General features: G+C 39.9%; 1 protein-coding gene across 1 annotated transcript; it reads right to left on the reverse strand.

Annotated features, from left to right (window-relative positions):
- Window positions 1-811: 811 nt before the first annotated feature.
- LOC121961335 (G1/S-specific cyclin-D2-like) lies at window positions 812-16,920 on the reverse strand. Its single transcript, XM_042511282.1, has 5 exons — window positions 16,541-16,920; window positions 15,123-15,338; window positions 9,661-9,820; window positions 4,985-5,133; window positions 812-1,182 (listed from the first exon to the last, which is right to left on the reverse strand). Exons 1-5 carry the CDS (start codon window positions 16,733-16,735, stop codon window positions 1,018-1,020), a joined length of 885 nt encoding a protein of 294 aa, XP_042367216.1. The 5' UTR covers window positions 16,736-16,920; the 3' UTR covers window positions 812-1,017.
- Between the last annotated feature and the right edge of the window lie 1,150 nt (window positions 16,921-18,070).

Genomic DNA, 18,070 nt, shown 5'->3' on the forward strand with positions numbered 1-18,070 from the left:
TAAAAACAACTTTCCAAATCTCCTTTACCTCGAGTAACATGACATCATTACTACCTATCAGAGGCTAAAATCGCCCGAAACCATCTACTAAGCTCTACCATGTAGGAGCAAAACCAAGAACTGAACAATAATAATGTAGCCTCGTTGAATTATTATACACGTACATATCGTTCTATTGACATACTGCACCGGTCTGCGGATTCAGCAGTGAAATCAAAACCTCTGCGCTCACCGTTAACAGTAGCCACTGCTCCAGATCTCAAAGCCCCTCATGTCCTTCCTCTGTGAGCAGGCCCAGCCCACTCCTGGCCAGCACTTTTCAGCATAAATAGTAAGCAGTGCTACAGGTGCACAGTATGATACATAGTGAGAGAGAGCGGCTAGCTACAGTAGCGCTCCTCCGACTGGATATCAGCTCGGTTTAAATGCCATGTGCTGTATTATCAGCATTTCAATCACTGCTATACGAGTTTTCCTGCACAGGAGAGGAAAACACAATAAAACTGTGAAGTGATAACTGCTCACTAAAGACGATAAAAGAGTAACATAACTAAATGCTAGCTAAATAGATATTATTTGTATTTATTTTTACTAGGTGGTATCAAAAGAAATATGTATATTTCATATAATTATGCAGGTTTTATTTTGTTCAAGTATGAAAATATATTTAGGTTTCCATTCTGGGGAACCTAAGGCACTATCAAGTTTTCAAGATAGCTTGTTTGATAACGTGTGGCCCGTACAAAAGGTGGAAGTAATAATAATAATAATAAAATTAATATTATTATTTATGCGGTTTTTTTTTTTTTTTTAGAACAGTACAAAAACACCCGACCGGGTATGAATGGGGCAAAAAAGGAGAAAAACTAGAAATTTCTTATTTTCTAAAAGTTCATAGATTGTCACACCATCATTGCTCGTGTGGCGTACATACTGGCAGCTCATGCCCCCTCGCTCCCGTTAGTTCATTGGTAAACCGGCATGAGTGGTGTGTGCGAGTCGGGTGGTGATGGGAGTTCATAAGTTGACATCACGTACATCTGTGGGGGTGCTGGACTGGTCTTGCTGCTCCCTCGCCTTGTTGCCTGCCCTGACGCCGGGCTCCTGCCGGTACTGCGTGCCCTGCTGCAGGCTGGTGGCCAGCACGCGCTCTATCTGCTCCTGGCACGCCCTCAAACAGTCCTGGAAAGACAGGGTCAGATGCGGTTACACATGCAAATACTTCAGTCACACCTTTTGCTATTTGCTACTGTTTAAATGCTTCAAAGGCAGGAGTGACATTTACAAACAAACCAAACAACTCTCTAGAACGCACGCTCATTTTGGTTTATTTTTGCGGACTTTCTATGCATTAATTTTTGTCTTTTAAACTGCTCTTACCCCTCATGCATCGCATCCTGTTTTCAAGCTACAAGTTTCCCTTTTTTGTCACTTGCACACACTGAATTGTATTTTTTTGTTGAAGCCAGCCCTGATCAGACAGCTTTTTTGCTGTTAAGTAAACTCAAAGATCTGAACCTTAACATCTGCACCAAAAGAAAAGGACAGAAGCAGGACACCTGTCGGGGTCTAACTGAGGGTAAGAGGGTCAGATCCCTGTGGTTACAAGAGACCCCAAAGAGGAGAAATCACAGGGAGAACCACCAGCTGGACAAGGAGCTTTGCGGACACGACGACGACGACAACGACAACGACAACGACAACGACAACGACAACGACAACGACAACGACAATGGGATGATGAGTTGGGGACAGTTTGAAAGTTTGACCTAATTATAATTGGTAATATGTAGTTGAGGCTACAAATTGTGCTGATATGTCTTGCAGCTTGCCAGGTAACATTGCTAAAGCCGCCACTTACACCACCGCCACCACAGGACAGTTTCAATGACATCGGGCAACTTTCCACGGGTTGAAGTTTTTCAACTCGAGGCTTTCAGGGCACTACTGCAAAGACGCAAGACGCATAAACGTAAACTGCAGGGAACCAAAAAAACATAGACAAAAATAAAAGAGGTGCCTGCAAAAATGTGCAAATCTTAAGTGAAAACATAATAGAACAGTTCAAGGTTTTAAAAAATGTCACTATTTATACACAAAATACAGCAAAAAAAATAATAACTAGTAAACTACGACACAGTCTTTTTACAGCTACTATGAAGTAATTTTTATCCAACTCCAAACGTGTAGCTCTAAAGAGAGTTATGGTCTACACACAAATCTGAGATATTGTGTGAAAGCCCCAAATTAGCACATTCAGCTGTTTTTCTAAGACATGAGACACGTTTTTGAGTGAAAGATGTTACTGTAAATAAAGAACGCTCAGTGAATTTACCGATGACGGATGCCAGAGCGTTTAAACTGTCAACCTGTCTGCAGACACTAGCGTGCAAAACCACGGTATTTTATCACATTTGATGTGCAAGTTGTTTAACAGCTTTGGTCACATGGACGAAATACCAGCAGGGAATTAAGTGCGCTGAGGTAGGTGGTCCTGTCTGCATCATGACCAGAACAATGGGTACCAGCACGCTCCTATACCAACAACACACTGCAGCGAGCCCCACGGTGGGCACAGGACTCCTCTCTGACACGAGACCGGTGCATGTCTGAGGTATGAATAGCAGGGGGAATGTGTCGGGCTCCTAAAGGACCTCTGTGGTCTATCAGGGAACAGATAATCTGGACTCCCCTCCTCCACCCTCCTTTGGGTTTACAGCACGGTCAGTCCCATGTGGAGGTCTAGAGGAAATGGCTTTGACCTACTGCACCCTGAACCTCTGAGTTTGGGTGTAAAACAGAATATAGGACAGTGGGACCGGATGTTTTTGGACAACTTCTCCAGTGAAAGGGGATCCTCTGTCTCTACGTCTGCGTCTCTCTGCAGGTCTGTGTGGAAGATGTGGGAGGTCTGGCTCGCTGAGCCGGCTGCAGGACTTTAAAAGACTGAACCGAGGCTCGCAAAGAGGCCAACATTCCTTTGAAATGTACGGATAATTGGAACCCGATGGGCTGCAGTCGGAGCGCCTGTTGTGACGGCTGGGTTTGCGGGGCCCTCGTCGCCGTGGCAACGCAACCACAAGCTAAGAGGCAAACCGTGTTGTTCCTGTGGCTCATTGGCTGTGGCCATTTTGGGATTTCTAGGCTTCTGAAATGGTCCTCTGGTGTAATAAAGCCTCACTGTGACACTGAAATCACACACTGGGATAAATATATGATAAGTAGTATTTTTGTAAGCTATTGTGATTGTTGCACAGTTGCAAACAAAATGATATATATGAAATTCATGTTTCAAATCTAGCATAATCCTTTATGTCTACTGGAGTATGTCTACTCCTTATGTCTACTTTTTCTTATTTATACTGATTATTGACAACGACATTATGAGTTGTTAATATTAAAATACAATAGAAATGGATTTTTTGGGAGATTCTATACATTTCAGCTGGGTATATAGTACATAAACCATAAACATTTCAAAATGCCAATTATGTCACACTGATCACCTGTGCAAAATCTTATGTTCGTGTATAATATCATGACTTACAATACATTGAAGTAGGTTTTCAGCATTAACAGGCCAATTACAATGCAATTAAGGCCAAAACATAATGCTTTTTTAAAAAACTGTGTTATTGGTGTGTTGCTATTTTGTCTCAGGAAGTGCATAAAAATGTAAATGCAATGACTGATTCCCAATCAAGACAGTCAGGTAAGAACTGCTTCACCCTGTTAATATGGACGTTAGGGCTGTTTTGAAATACATAATACTAGATTTTTAAACACACTATTAAAAATGTGATTAATTGCTATTACAGTTGATTTTCAGCGATTAATCACAATGAAAGAACGTATCATGTTAGAGGCCTACATATACAGATACATGCAAACAGCACAAATTCCATTCAAGAGTCAAAATGTTAATTAGCGCACACTAATAAACTGTATGAAAGACGATGGCATATACTTCTTATGACTAATAGATTGCAGACAATGGGGGCCCATTTACTCCCACTGTATTTATAAAACAGCACCACGTGTATACAGTACAACCACCTCTGATATCTGAAAATGCTCAGTATTGCCCACTGACTGAAGTGTGTAGAATTTACAGTTTATGAATTGTAATGAAGTAATATAATGAAATACGGTCAATGGAGGCCCATTGACTTCCATTTTATTTTTAATGCAGCTCCTATAAAAAACAAAAACTCCACTCAAATTTAAAAACGATTATTAGTGCACACTAACATACTATTAAATTGTATTATGATGTCATGTATGTTTTATGACTTACATAATACACTGAAGTCAGTGGAGGCCCATTCACTCCCACTGTATTTTTGATAAAGCACCTGCATACAGTGCAAACTCCATTTATTTAAAAAAAAAAAAATATTGCTGGTACACGGTTGAAAAGCTCATTATGATGACATGCACAGGTTATGAGTTGTATACAGTTAACACATTAAAGTCGATGGGTTTTCATACATTTATAAAGCTTTCTAAAAATGTTCTTAGTGTTGTTGTTCTGCAGATAAGCAGACAGCTTGGATGATTTTCTGTTTCTCAATTGGCTCTTTGCTCTGGTAAAGACGCTCCTCAACTTCAATTACGAACATATTCCTCCACCAGGAGGGGCACACAGCTAAAGTGGGAGCCATGCAGAGAAATTGCATGTGTCCTACCACAAGAATGTGGGCTCTGAGTTTTAAGAAGACATTCCCTCTGCCGCTGCTCTTTATAGCAGCAGTCTGGCTCCACTGCCAAGAGCCAAAAGCTCTCACTCCTTCTCTCTCCCTGAAAAGTAAATAGCTTCAATCTGCCACTACTGAAGTCATCACTGTTGTTTACCAAAGGGCCTTTTATGCTGCTGTCGTGAGATGTTGCAATGATTATTACTAACAATGCATTGTTGTGAAGCACTAAAACTAGTGAGTAGTTACTTCTGGCAGGTATAAATGCCCTTCACTGTTGTACTCACCACCTCTGTGTTGGTGATCTTGGCCAGCAGGTCTGTCAGGTTGTCTCGACTCAGCCTCTGGTCAGCGTGGTCCAGCTGCAGGCCACAGACGGCAGCTCCCATGCTGCCGGTGGCAATCATGGAAGGAGGGTTCATGGCAAGGCGGTCATCTGGCAAGGGAAGAGTATTAATGTGCAATTAGTCACATAGCAGTTTTAGGCCACAGTGGCATATGGAAATCACATTTGTAGCTGTGACATGAAGAGCTGCGAAACCAGAGGAAGTATGAGAGATGAAACATTTGAATCATCGTCAATACTTCACAGCTGAATCCATCTTTCCCACAGTGTGAGTTTCAGCAGACGTAGCTGCACGGTGTAACCTGTGTGGTTTCCGTCATAGAAACTTGAGCTCTGATTAGAAAAGCAGAGTAGGAATCCTCCTACTCGCAATGAGCTCCAGAAACGGCTCCCTCCGGTGCGTATCCCAGACTAAAGGCTTAAGTGACAACAGGCCAGGATGGAGGAGGCGGAAGAGGAGGCAGCCATGGAGACTACACCTCCGCATGTACTGAGCTGCTTCGGAACAGCTCATCATGTGGCTGTGAACGTAACCTTCTTCTCTCTTTTTCATTTTCATTTCATGGGAAATCTGAAAGTATCTGACCACTTGGAGTCCTCCTTAAAAGTTCCTGACTAAGAGTTTCCTCTTTAAACCGTCTCACAAAGCTGCTGAGAGAAACTATTTCAGAGGAACTGAGGAAACTCCTGCGACGGCTGCATTTCTATGGTTGAAATCATGTTTGGTGAATGAACTCACTCACTATTTCTATAGTGATTGTTGTTTGGAAGGTGACTGCTCTGTCAAACAAGTGTGAGGAACAAATACATACGGCTAGATAGACTGACGCTGAGACTGCAAACAAATCAGCTTATTCTGTTTACGTGTATTACCTGTGAACTTAATTTGTTGTTGGACAAAGTTGAGTCCGAGAAGCACACTTTTAGTTTGATGGATCAGAAATTCATATTCAATTCAGCGGAGAAATTCCAAGTCAATATGGTAAGTGTTGCAAACCGCTTTGGGTTGTCTCCCGTGTTAAACTGCTAGTGTGCTGCTTTCAGAACTGTCGATCAGTCAAACAGCTTCAGATGCCCCCTCCTCCCTACAATTTCCAAGTATTTCTGTAACTTTCCAAAGCTGACAATCTGACATTGACGCCGACTTCACAGTCTGATTGGCGAGAAAGGAGCCAGTTTTCTCTCTCTAGCTCTTTTTTAGATTCTTAAGCCCCAGTCACACCGAGATGTGCCGCCAATAAAACCCTCGCATGAGCTCTTCGCTTGCATCACCAGTTGCGTTTTTTGTTGCGGTTTTTAAGCACGCTTAAGGGTTAAGATATCCTCAAATTTTCAGTGCAAGGTGCATCAATAGGCCCAGTTCCACTGCAGGAACTGGAGGGTAGTTTTACGGGGTCTCGCCCATTGGTGCAAGTCTCCAACACAGCAACCGCCCGGGTAGGACAATTTTTGAGAGGTTTTACGGGGGCGAAACAAGCTATGATTTTCTTTGGGTGATGACAGCTCAATTTTTTTGTGGATACAACCGAGTGCAGCACTCTGAACACGAGGTTATCACCGGATGTAAACAGCGTTGAGTTTGCCTCTTTTCTATGATGACCGGTCAGCCTTTAGATGTCCTGATCGAAACAACTTCAAACACTTCTGATTTTCAATGATGCCACATAAACCAGTTCTGTTCAACCATTAACCGACTCGTACTGGATTATTTCCATTTGTTGGTAAGCTGAACTTGTACACCATCAGAATATACTTTTGAAATTTAATTTCCTTTGTATATTTCCTGAGAGGAGTTCCAAAGTTAGGACTAACATGGCCCTCATTTTCAGGAGTTTCCTCCAACTCGGCCATTCAGGAGCTACTTAAGTTTTAGGATGTTTTGTGAATACAGCCCCTGGAGGGTTTTCCACTCTAACAATACACAGGCTTGATCCGACATCAGCACACGGACATGACCAAATTTAAAAAGGCAGAGACTTGGCACACATAATAAGTGCTTACAAGTCCAACCCAGCACATAGTCCCATCCCAGGTCAAACCAGCAGTGGTGGCCTGATAGCTTTGATTAAATCCTGGAGAGCAGCCTGCTTCACTACGCCCATCTTCTCCTCCAGAGGCCAGCTGTCCATAGGAGGAGCTCCTCCATCATAAGAATAACATCTCAACTCCATATAAAACTCCAAACATTTACATTACTGCACAACCACAGCAGGCCTCTTTTTTTTCCACTGCGGCTGCTTTGTGCTTGGATATAACCAGCTGCTTATGAATAGCAGAGTCGACCACTGAAACACACCCAAATACAAAAAAAGTGTGACACTAAAACTGTGCTAACCAGGGCATGACGGAGCCTATGGTTCCAAAAACCAGCACTAGTAAACAAGTGCTTATTGGCCAGATCTGGCCGCAGTGACTAAAGTGACCTTTGTTTTATTTCTTTTATTGAATTAGCGGAAAGGAGGTAGCAGATGAAAGGCAGTCTTGTGACAGAGCGGTGCTGTATGTTACGTGATCCTGCTGTAGTATTTCTGTGCAGGATATGAAAATATTAGAGGGATTCCTGGTATAGGCGAAAGAATGCCCTGAAAATTCACCTAGGGAGAGAGGACTAAGGGGACATCTGAGTTTGTGCTTCTCCAGAGCCTCCAGAGTTTATTTTGGACATGAGGCCAGGATGGGAGGCGAACAGAGGATCACTGCTCTGACATTTTAAATCTGGAAGATCCCTGTCAACAAACAACACAGCAAGCTGCACCTGAGTCATACAGCTCAAGACACAGTGTGATACAATCGGCATCCTTTTCGGTCCAGTGTGTAGGAGTTAGAAGAAGAAGGTAGATTCATTAGTCATTTTTTAAACAAAGTTTAAAAAACTAAATTTCATTTTTCCTTGATCCTGCTACAGCTTTGGAGTTGATGGATGAGCAGCGACTATAAAAATTCAGTTCTGCAACATCACCACTAGATGGCACTAAATACTACACACGAAACCTTTAAAGCCACTTCAAACAAAGCCCAAATTTTTGTCTAAAGTGTTCCAGATTGTCTTAAAAACTGATTTTGTGGTTTCTTATGCATGCATAACGTTTGTGTGATATATATGTTAAATATATGTTTGGCCGATGAAACTTTTGTTCTAAATGATGTCAAATCTCTAAACCATAGCTAGCTTGTTTGGTTTAGCTCCCAAAAAGCATGTTTCCCATAGACCACCACTGTAAGAGCCAAGGACAGGACACCTTGAATTGCAAACAATGTCAAATATGAATATTTTGTATAACAAAGTTTTAATTCATGCTGGTTTTATATTTGAAAAAAGTGTCATCACCGCATCAAGTCCAAGAGCTGAACGGGAACTCGCTGGTGGGGCCAGCAGGAGAAACACTACAGCGCATGTTAGAGTATGCAGCACAACCCAGAAATAAACCAAGACTCTAGAAAAAAATTTGGCACCAGGCGAGCGGATCTATTGAACTAAATTGATGCCATGGGAACCGTTATCTAGTTACTATTATACATCTATGGGCTAGCCACAAAATCTGGTTAATGTTTGCTTTGTGGACAGAGGATTGTCAGTACTGTACATGTTTTTTTAAATGCTGTTATTTAATGTTGTTGTTGTGTGTGATAATGCTTATGTGTATAATCTTTTCCAGTCTTTAAACTGCATGTCTTGTTTTTTATTTTTTGTTCTTGATGTATTTAATAAAGTCTTTCAAACTGTATTTCTTTGCTGTTTCGCTTTGTTGTATTTTAGGAAGCCTTGTGTAACACCTTGGCTAAGGGACTACAGATGAAAAATAGCCTCCTGGCTAATTCTGGCATTTTTATATCTTGTATATTTATTGATTTGCACTGTCTCTCCTTAAGTAAACCAAACTTTAAGTAGTTACACTGTGACAGGCTTGTGTGTCTGCTACTTTCCACAAAGCACCTCAACTGAACGTCACCTAAAGTTTGTATTTGGTCAAAAAAAATATCTGTGCAGTTCATCAGTGTCTCAGCTCCATTTTAACACTGCATTTCGCTCCCCCAGTGCAGCCTTGCATGCACTTTAATACGCATAAAACTAGCATAGCCTTAGCTAACAATGCTAACTAACACAGCCTGACGGCTAAAACCAAACCATATGATCGGTTGATGCTTCACTGCATCATTGGAGCACCGAAAAAAAGTTGAGGTCAGCTCGCGTTATCAGCTTGCATTGAAAATAACATGTAAAAGGGACACAAAATCATGAATAATTTGCCTCGGACCCAAAGTTGCCATGTGGTAAGAAATGACTTTTACCCGTGTGCATGGCTCATCTAAACACAGCACCACTGACAGGATTTTTCCCAGACACTCAGAGGAGAAATGTGGAAATGGCCACTTCAAACAGCTTTTAGCAGCTGTGTAGAAAAACCCCTACTACAGGCTGAGACTAGAAAGAGGATAAGGCGGCCAGAAGAGTATGCCGAGAGAAGAAAGAGGTCACCGATGACTCACGATGGGAGAATGTTTGTGTGTGTGGGAATATTCTGGTGGATGTGGGAATCACAAGGCAGCAAAGTGAGCGTGCGAGTGAGCGAACGAGACAAGAAAAAAGGCTCATGAGATGATCTGCAGCTGTGTTACCTGTGGCACAGAGGGCAATGAATGTCTGAGTGTGTTTGCGGACCATCGCCAGCTTGTCTTTGGGAAGGGGCAGCCTGCGGATGATGTGCTCTATAAAATCATTGGGGATGACCGAGGCCATGTTCCACTTCAACTTCCCCAGCACGACCAGCTCCCAGTCCTAAAACACAGAGAAGATTGTCAGTCATTTCATATTCACTCTCTTGGCAGAATCCACTCAGTCAGAGGGTTAAATGGCATGCTGCCATGCCTCCATTGACCGTGAAAAAGATCACAGCCCGTCCCTATTCCCAGAGGAAATAGCTCTGTAAGAAGAGTAACATTTCTTCACTTTATCTCTCCTCGCTGTATCTTATTATCTGCATGCCTTTCTCATTCCTCACATCCTTTGTGTTCATAACGCCGGCATGTGACAAGCTTTGCCCTGCCAATGAGACAGCTAGCCCCTTCCTTCCTGTCACAAGCCTCAAACAGCTACAATGAGTTTGCAACGCAGCGGCCGCAGCACAGAGCTGACTCTTCATACACTCAGATTTTGCATCAGCAGAAAAGCTATACGCATCTCATGATTTAATTTCCTGACTCATCTTAACAATTCAGCTATACAGTAATTCAATTTTAATGCTTTCCTGTTTGGCTTCCAGTAGTTTGAGTAAGTAATAGCAAGAGGGAGGATGCAACTTAAGTATCTATAGAAAAAACAATAAATAAATGTATAAAAAGGGGGCAACTGCATACATGAAAACTTATGAATGTATACTGATATGCTGACATTTGCAAACAGACCAACAAGTCAAAACCACACATTTCCGAGGATATTTAAAGGAATATTTTACCCATAAAATGATCTTTTTGTTTTAATCAACTACTCATCCCGTGTTTTGTTGAATTTGTGATGAAAACAGTGTTTTTCTCGCATGCCTCCACAGTCAACAAAAAAACCCAAAATGGACAAGATTCTTGATGAATTGAAGTCATGGGGTCCACGTTTAACAACAGCAAAACTATGTCAAAATATCCATTTACAAACTTACATTCAGTACAACAAGTGCAGTGTTATCCAAGTCTTGTTCATGCAGTCATATGCTTAATACCCTAAAACATGCTTTTAGCTAAAACATTACCATTTAAAACCCTTCTACATATGGCTAGCATGCATGGACAAGAGTTGTGTTTGTGCGATCCACTGAGTTGCTCAGCTGCACTACTCGTCCGTGCATGAGACTGTTGTGGAGAGGTCTTAAATACGAAGGCCTGTTAGCAAAAATACATGTGCTTCTGAAATACTGAGCACACAGCTAGCTAAATGGAACCTGGATTATACCGCATAAGTTGTGAAAGTTCGTAAACACAGTTTTTGATATAGTTTGCTGCTGTTTGTTCTGCAATTTATTGAGAATTGTGTACGTTTTTGGAGTCTTTGTTCACCGTGGAGGCATGCAACAAAATACAAGTTTTCTTCACGAATTGAACGTAACACAGGGTGAATATTGATATACGGATGATTACTTTGTGGGTGAAGTATTCCTTAAAGTATAAAAGTCAGTTTTAAAAAACGCAGACAATCTATGAACGATCATTGACATTATCAGAATCAGCTGAACTCTCTGTGGATAACTTATTTTTACCCACGCAACAAAACACTCAGCCAATCAAATGGCTGCTAGGTCAATTTACAGATGAGATTTTCTTCAGACTTTCACATGTAAAGTCAACAGACTTGGAGACACATTGTCAGATATGATAAGCATTGTGAACCAGTGCATTTGCATTTTCAAGCATTTGTACGTGTCCGCAAACACATTTCAGAAGCAGAGCGGAGGCAGAACTTCACCTACTCTCAATGTGCATGGAGAAATGTAGGAAGTATAAAGGCAACAGCTACGGCAACACTAGTCATATAAAGAACACATTTATTACAAAACCAATGTGTTTTGGCTTGTGGCCTTCATCGGGAACATCACTTGACACATTGACATTGCAAAATTATGTTTTTCATGATAAGGGGTTCAAGCCGCGTGTCTTAAAAGAAAGTTGTTCTATATACTACAGGTGTTGAACACATTTTAAAAATGAAAAAGTCAAACCTACTATCCAGAATCAGTGCTGCTGCAGTGCAGTTTAAGAGCAAATCTGGAAAGTTTTCCTGTCTTTTTTCCTCGTGGTCCCCCATGACATCATCTACTGTCACTTCATAGTATGAAGACCGTGATATCGGCCACATGCAGACGACTACTGAGTCATTTCATTGAATCACTGTTACCCACATGGAACCCTCTAGAAGATCACAGCAACTTTACATTAATGAGGAAAGTTTATGCTTCTATTTCCTTTAATTTGACTGATATATGTAGCAGTAAGAGAAAGACGAGGCTGATTTTAAGACTAATTGAAATGTTTTTTTAAGTAATCAAAGTTTATATGATGACGTCCATAAAAAATTTAACTAATCACAGCTGAACTTGTTGAGATGAAAAAGCTTTATTTAGATAGTCTGCCTCAACCTGTGCAGCACATGTCGAGTAAAAAGTTTATCAAAATAACTCTGAGAATATGTAAGTATGGTCATGAATTTTTAAATTTATAATCTGTTATAAAAAATGAGAAAAAACTTTGAGGTCATGAAATGAAAGGTTACAAATACTCTATAAACTGTCTGTAGGTGGACTATCCAAATAAAGTGTTACCTGAATTAACGCTGATGAATTCAACTCCTCAGTTGCTCTACAGAAAAGCGTCACCTAAAAAGCAAACGTAGTAAACACCAAAACCCCAACGCCTGCAGGGACAGTCCCCCACCATCACCAACACTTATCTGAAATGTCACCCATCATTCAAATTTACGTGGTTTTCCTTTACATAACCTGCCACACACGCTTGCTTTCAAACTATTTGAGACCCCTGTGGAGATTTTTGACTGTGAGATGAGCGGGGCGGAGGACTTCCTGGACAGCTGCCCTGGACACAACCACCCCTCCACCCCCTTAAAACGTGTCTCTTGCAGCTGAAGCTGCAGCTGAGTGTTCATTGCAAGGAAGAGCTGCGACATCTTTAAGCGGCTCTCGCTGCGTTCTCCGTGCATCCTGTCAGGATATCCAGGAATCTGGAGTCTTAGAACAATATGGAGGATCAAATGGGACACATGTCACTTCCCTCAACAGCTGCAGGCAACAAAGGAGGACGTATAGAGAGCATGTGGAGCCATTTAGCTGAACTAAGGAGCAAACTGAAAATGCTCTAGAACTGAAACAAGTAGCTGATTGGTGGATAAGTCGATCTACAGAAACAGCTATTTTTGATATTCAATTTATTATTTAAAAGGTCCAATGTGAAGGATTTAGTTGCAGCTAGCAGTGAGGATGCAGACATGAAACTTCTCCAGTGCGTAGGAGACCTACGGTGGCCGAAAACGTGAATGATCTGTGTTTCATTTGGCTGTTCTGGGTTACTGAAGAACAACATGGCAGACTGCATGGATGAAGACCAGCTCTGTATGTAGAATAAACTCAATCTACAGTAACGAAAACACAACCATTGATAATTTCAGTTGATTATAAACTAATGAAAACATAGATATGAATATTACATAGATCATTTCTGGCAACTGATGCCCCTAAATCCTACACACTGGACCTTTAATCAGCAGTTATTTTGATATTAAGATATTCAATTTTGAAATCAGGATTTGCAGCTTTTCTTTACTGCTGCAACTGATCATCTTTTCGATGACTGTTTTATCTATAAAATGTCAAAAATGGTGAAAAAGGCAAAGGTATGTTATTTAATTTATAATTTATTTTCTCTACAGTCCGAACCTTAAGGATGAACTATTTACTGTCACTAAAGAAAAACAAGTGCTGTAAATGTGCTTATTGGAGAGCTTGAACCAGAGAATTTTGGTTTGAAAAGGTTTCGAAATAATCAAGTTTTCTCTAAATAAGCGTATCCTCTTGGCTCTGCTTTGCTTAGTTTTAGTTCTTTGATGATGAACAGAGTATCACACTGAAAGTCAGAACACAGACTAAAAAGGTTCCCTGCAACTGAGCAAATTCAATCTGCTGAGCCGGACTGTGTGATACGGTAGAAAGCTCCTGAACAAGCTTGTTTGTGGATTTTGAGTTCAGGTTGTTTTGTTTAACTTAATATTCTTGGTTTTTTGACTGTTGGTCGATCAAAAAAAGCAATTAGAAAATGTCAGCTTGGGCTTTTGATAATGGTAAAGGCCATTTTTAAGGTTTTTAGATTTTAGAGAACAAATGGTTGGTTGGGAAAACAACTGAAAATGAAAATAATTGTTATTTGCAGCTCTAATATGACGCCTCCGAAAAGTTTGTGGACGGCACACTGGTCTTAAAATTTGTGTAATAAGCTTAATCTTTGCATTAAAGACTGAAAAGTATTCCTGAAAACCCATAAGTAGATATACTCCTGTTATTTAACTCTAAAATAGTTAAATGACAAACAGTACATCATCCCTTACTGAATGTTTAGCACCGGTCTGTCTTACAGGTGTATACTGTTATGTGGAAATGGAATTATTTTCAGATTTTATATGTAAGGTTCCTGCTCAATTTCATGGAAAAAAGTCCTAAACTTTATCATGACTTTTCACAGACACATAATAAATTTTTACGCCTCATCTTACCGGGTGTTTCAAACAAATCAGATTCAAACTCTATGCAGACGTATATTCAGCTAGTTGGCATAGAGGTAGGGAAAAACGTAATGACGGCACACAAACGTTGTCCCATCAATGCATATTAGCGCTACATTACATTGACAACTACATAAGGTTGCCATTATGTTACATTATGTGGAAGGCTATCCACAGAATATTACTGTAACAATTTCATTACACACAATAAAAGTTCATACATTTTTCCAAATATTTTCTTTTTTTTTACTAATTCAATGACTTTTGAAGGCCTGGAAAGTGCCATTGCAAAATTCATTGACTTTTCCAGGTTTTCCATGACCGTGGGACATCTGTTTTTATATTGTTCTGTGTGAATAATGTGATGTGGAATCATACTTTTATTATAGGTGCATTACATACACACAAGGACAACAGATGGAAATTATTATTGTGCTGTATCTGCTGCATGTTCTGGCCCCTGTTTTAGTTAAGATGAAAATGAAATAAAATGAATACTAATGTGAATGTGAGTATTTTGGCTGCTTTTTAGTATAAACCTCCCTATATCTACTTGCAGAGCTATTCCATGCACTGCAAGATATCCTATTCTGCATAACTGGCACTAGATGGCATCACACGCCTCTTCAGTCCACATGGATCCAAAGAAAGGATGTGACTGTATTGTGCACAGCGCCGCTTATAAGGAAAATGGGATACTTCCTGTGAAACCAATATAGCCATTAGCATTTTAAAATCATCCCCAAAAATATGACACGGGCATTTTTATGCTCTGGTGAATGAATGGGGGCTTTCTGAAAGTTCTTACCAGCAGTTCCCGTGGTGTGATGGAGTTGTCTGTGTACATGCAAAGTTTTTCTGCTGATAGCGGCCTGAAGTCCTTTAACTTGGAGGCCAGGAATATGCACACAGCTCCCAGAAGCTGCAAATAACTCTTTCTTGTGGACATCACTGCTAAAAATCTGTCCAAATAATTAATGGCTAAAGGAAAGACGTCTTCATTACTCTTCTCCTCTTCACACACCTAAAGTGAAACAAACATGGAACAGAAAAATTAGGTTAAATGTAGGGGTGGGAAAGTCCCAAAGATACAATATTATCACGATACTTAGGTCATAATCCTATGTTATTGCAATTTTAAATGTTCTGTAATGACAAATATCCCCATATCTTTTGCAATTTATGACTTTTCAAATGAAAATTGAGAAGAAAACTTAGTCAACATCTGTTTTTATCTAAAAATAAAAAGTTCTCAGTCTGTTCATTTCACTTTAGTTTTATTGCAGCAAAATGTATCTAGAGGACTGAAAAGGCAACTTAAAAATGTGAATTGTATTTGCAATATTTATACAAATATACAATTTATACAGCAAAAAATCGATACAGTAGCCTACTACCACGCAAAATATCGCGATACTATAAAATAAATATGAAAAATATAAAAGAAAACCAGACTATTTAAATGTTTTAACAGCAAAGGAGCGGTTGAAGATGAGGTTGTGTTTTGCTGAAAAATGTGGTTTTAAAAGTTTGAGATGTTTTAATTTAAAACACTATTTTTGAAGTCTGCAAGGTCAGAGTAAGGCAGAGACAAATTAGTTCCATAGGAAGTCGTTCAGCAAAAAGTCGCCATGAACCTCCTCTTCCTTGTTGAGGCTTGTCGTGTTTAAAAAATATTTAAAATATAAAATATATCATCTCGGAGCTTTGAAACATGTGCACAATGTTCAAAAGCTGTGCTAAAATAGTTCCCGACAGTTAAAAACCTGAGTATTTTTGCAAACATGACGTGTTTTATCTTCAAAAATGAAAGTGGTTTTGCATGCACGTTGCCAGACTGTGAGCCACGAGCTCGAGCCATTTTTAAAAATTAATAATAATTATTTAAAAGCGGAACTATAGGTTTTTCGATTGTGTAAATTAAGACTAACTTCCCCTCTGTCACCTGAGTTGGCTATTTAGCAAAAAGCACCAACTTTGTAGCTTTAAACCAACGTAAATACTTAGCTAGGCTGTTTCTTTGAAGCTGAATTTTCTTCGTGGTGGAATTTCCGACTCTCCCACGCCTTTTGGTGAGTCATTCTCATTCAATTGTCAAATAGGTTAACATCCATGACAACTCTCTGTGAGCCAAAACACCAAGCTTACGAGCTACAATTAGCTTTAAAGAACAACATGCAAAATAAAAATAAAATTAGCCAAGTTAGCTTATCAATGCCTACAAACCTCGTGCATCCAACCTGCAACCATTCGTCTCATGTAAGGCTGAATATCCTTCTGGACCCGCTGGAAATAAGAGCATTGAGGTAAAAACCTGTCCTCGATAGTTAATAAACTTTGCAACACTCTGGCATCACAGAGGATGTTTGGGTCAGGCTGCGCTCTCACGGCTGTGTCCGACTCCAGGCAATAAAGCTCCATGACTCGGGCCCCCCTTCTCCCCCCCTCCACTTTTTGTGGCTTAATATTAGAAATAAAAAATAAATATTGTCACAATGTAGTCTTGAGCGGGCAGGAGGAGGAGGAGAAGCGCCCAGGATGAAGCATGGAGCTGAGACTGCGGCTCCAGTCCTGCTGCCTCTCTCAGTTTGCTGCCTCCGCTTCTGCGCTGCTGATCCGAGTCAAACCGGACACGACGAGGAGGACAACATCCGGATGCAGCCTACAAAATAAAAGCAGATGTGAAACAAACCCTCTTAAAAAAGGAGCATAATCAGAAACATGTATTAAAGTGGGTCATTCTGATTTAAGTCATTCTGTCAGGTACAAATATCTATCAGAATGAAGTACTACCTGTATAAATGTAGTTAAATGGGAGGTAGGTCATTCTGATAGGTGGAGGAGGCTATTCTACAGGTACAAATATCTATTAAAATAGACCAAAACCTGTAAAAATGTATTTAAAAGGAGAGTAGGTCATTCTGATAGGTGGATGAGGTTATTCTGTTTGGCACAAATATCTATTAAAATACACCACAACTTGTAAAAATGTACTAAACTGGAGAGTGGGTCATTTTGATAGGTGGAGGAGGTTATTCTGTTCGGTACAAATATCTATTAAAATACACCACAACTTGTAAAAAATGTACTAAACTGGAGAGTGGGTCATTTTGATAGGTGGAGGAGGTTATTCTGTTCGGTAAAAATATCTATTAAAATAGACCACAACCTGTAAAAATGTAGTAAAATGGAGAGTAGGTCATTCTGATAGATGTGGTAGGTTATTCTGTTAGAGTACACCACTACAGGTATAAAATGAATGTAGTTAAATGGAGAGTAGGTCATTTTTTTCCTATCTATTATTAATCTATTTTATATAATATATAAATAGAATATTTATAAGACATTATATCTATATTTTATTTTCTATATTTATATATATAAGTTTGTAATATGTAATGATTACAAAAGAATAAATATGACACTGGCTATGAATTGCTGCTGACAAATGCTAGAGACTACACAATAGTTGCAGCGATCATACATAAAATAGTGACAGAGTATAGCCTAAACCCCAAAGTCCTACAATTTGTGAATAAAATAGATGTTATGGGTCCTCCACACACCTCTAGCTGCACATAAACCTTACCTCTCCTGTTTACCAAACTTCTTCAAACTTTTTCAAAGACCTAACAGTTATTAGATGTTAGGCACAAAAGAAGTAAAAGTGTTTATAAAATGGGTGTAGGTTAAATGACCATATATGCCGTGCAATAAACTTTTAAATGTTGAATTGGCTGAAGGCAGCATAGGAAT

This window comes from Plectropomus leopardus, chromosome 22, assembly GCF_008729295.1.
Source record: "Plectropomus leopardus isolate mb chromosome 22, YSFRI_Pleo_2.0, whole genome shotgun sequence".
NCBI classification, from domain to species: Eukaryota; Metazoa; Chordata; class Actinopteri; order Perciformes; family Serranidae; genus Plectropomus; species Plectropomus leopardus.

What these genes read in the sequence shown, in the direction of transcription:
- LOC121961335 (XM_042511282.1), bottom strand. Translation starts at nt 16,735, where the DNA reads ATGGAGCTTTATTGCCTGGAGTCGGACACAGCCGTGAGAGCGCAGCCT. An exon ending in TCACACCACGGGAACTGCTG is followed by an intron (nt 9,821 to 15,122) that starts GTAAGAACTTTC and finishes TCTGTGTTTTAG; the next exon opens with GACTGGGAGCTGGTCGTGCT. An exon ending in CATTGCCCTCTGTGCCACAG is followed by an intron (nt 5,134 to 9,660) that starts GTAACACAGCTG and finishes TTCCCTTGCCAG; the next exon opens with ATGACCGCCTTGCCATGAAC.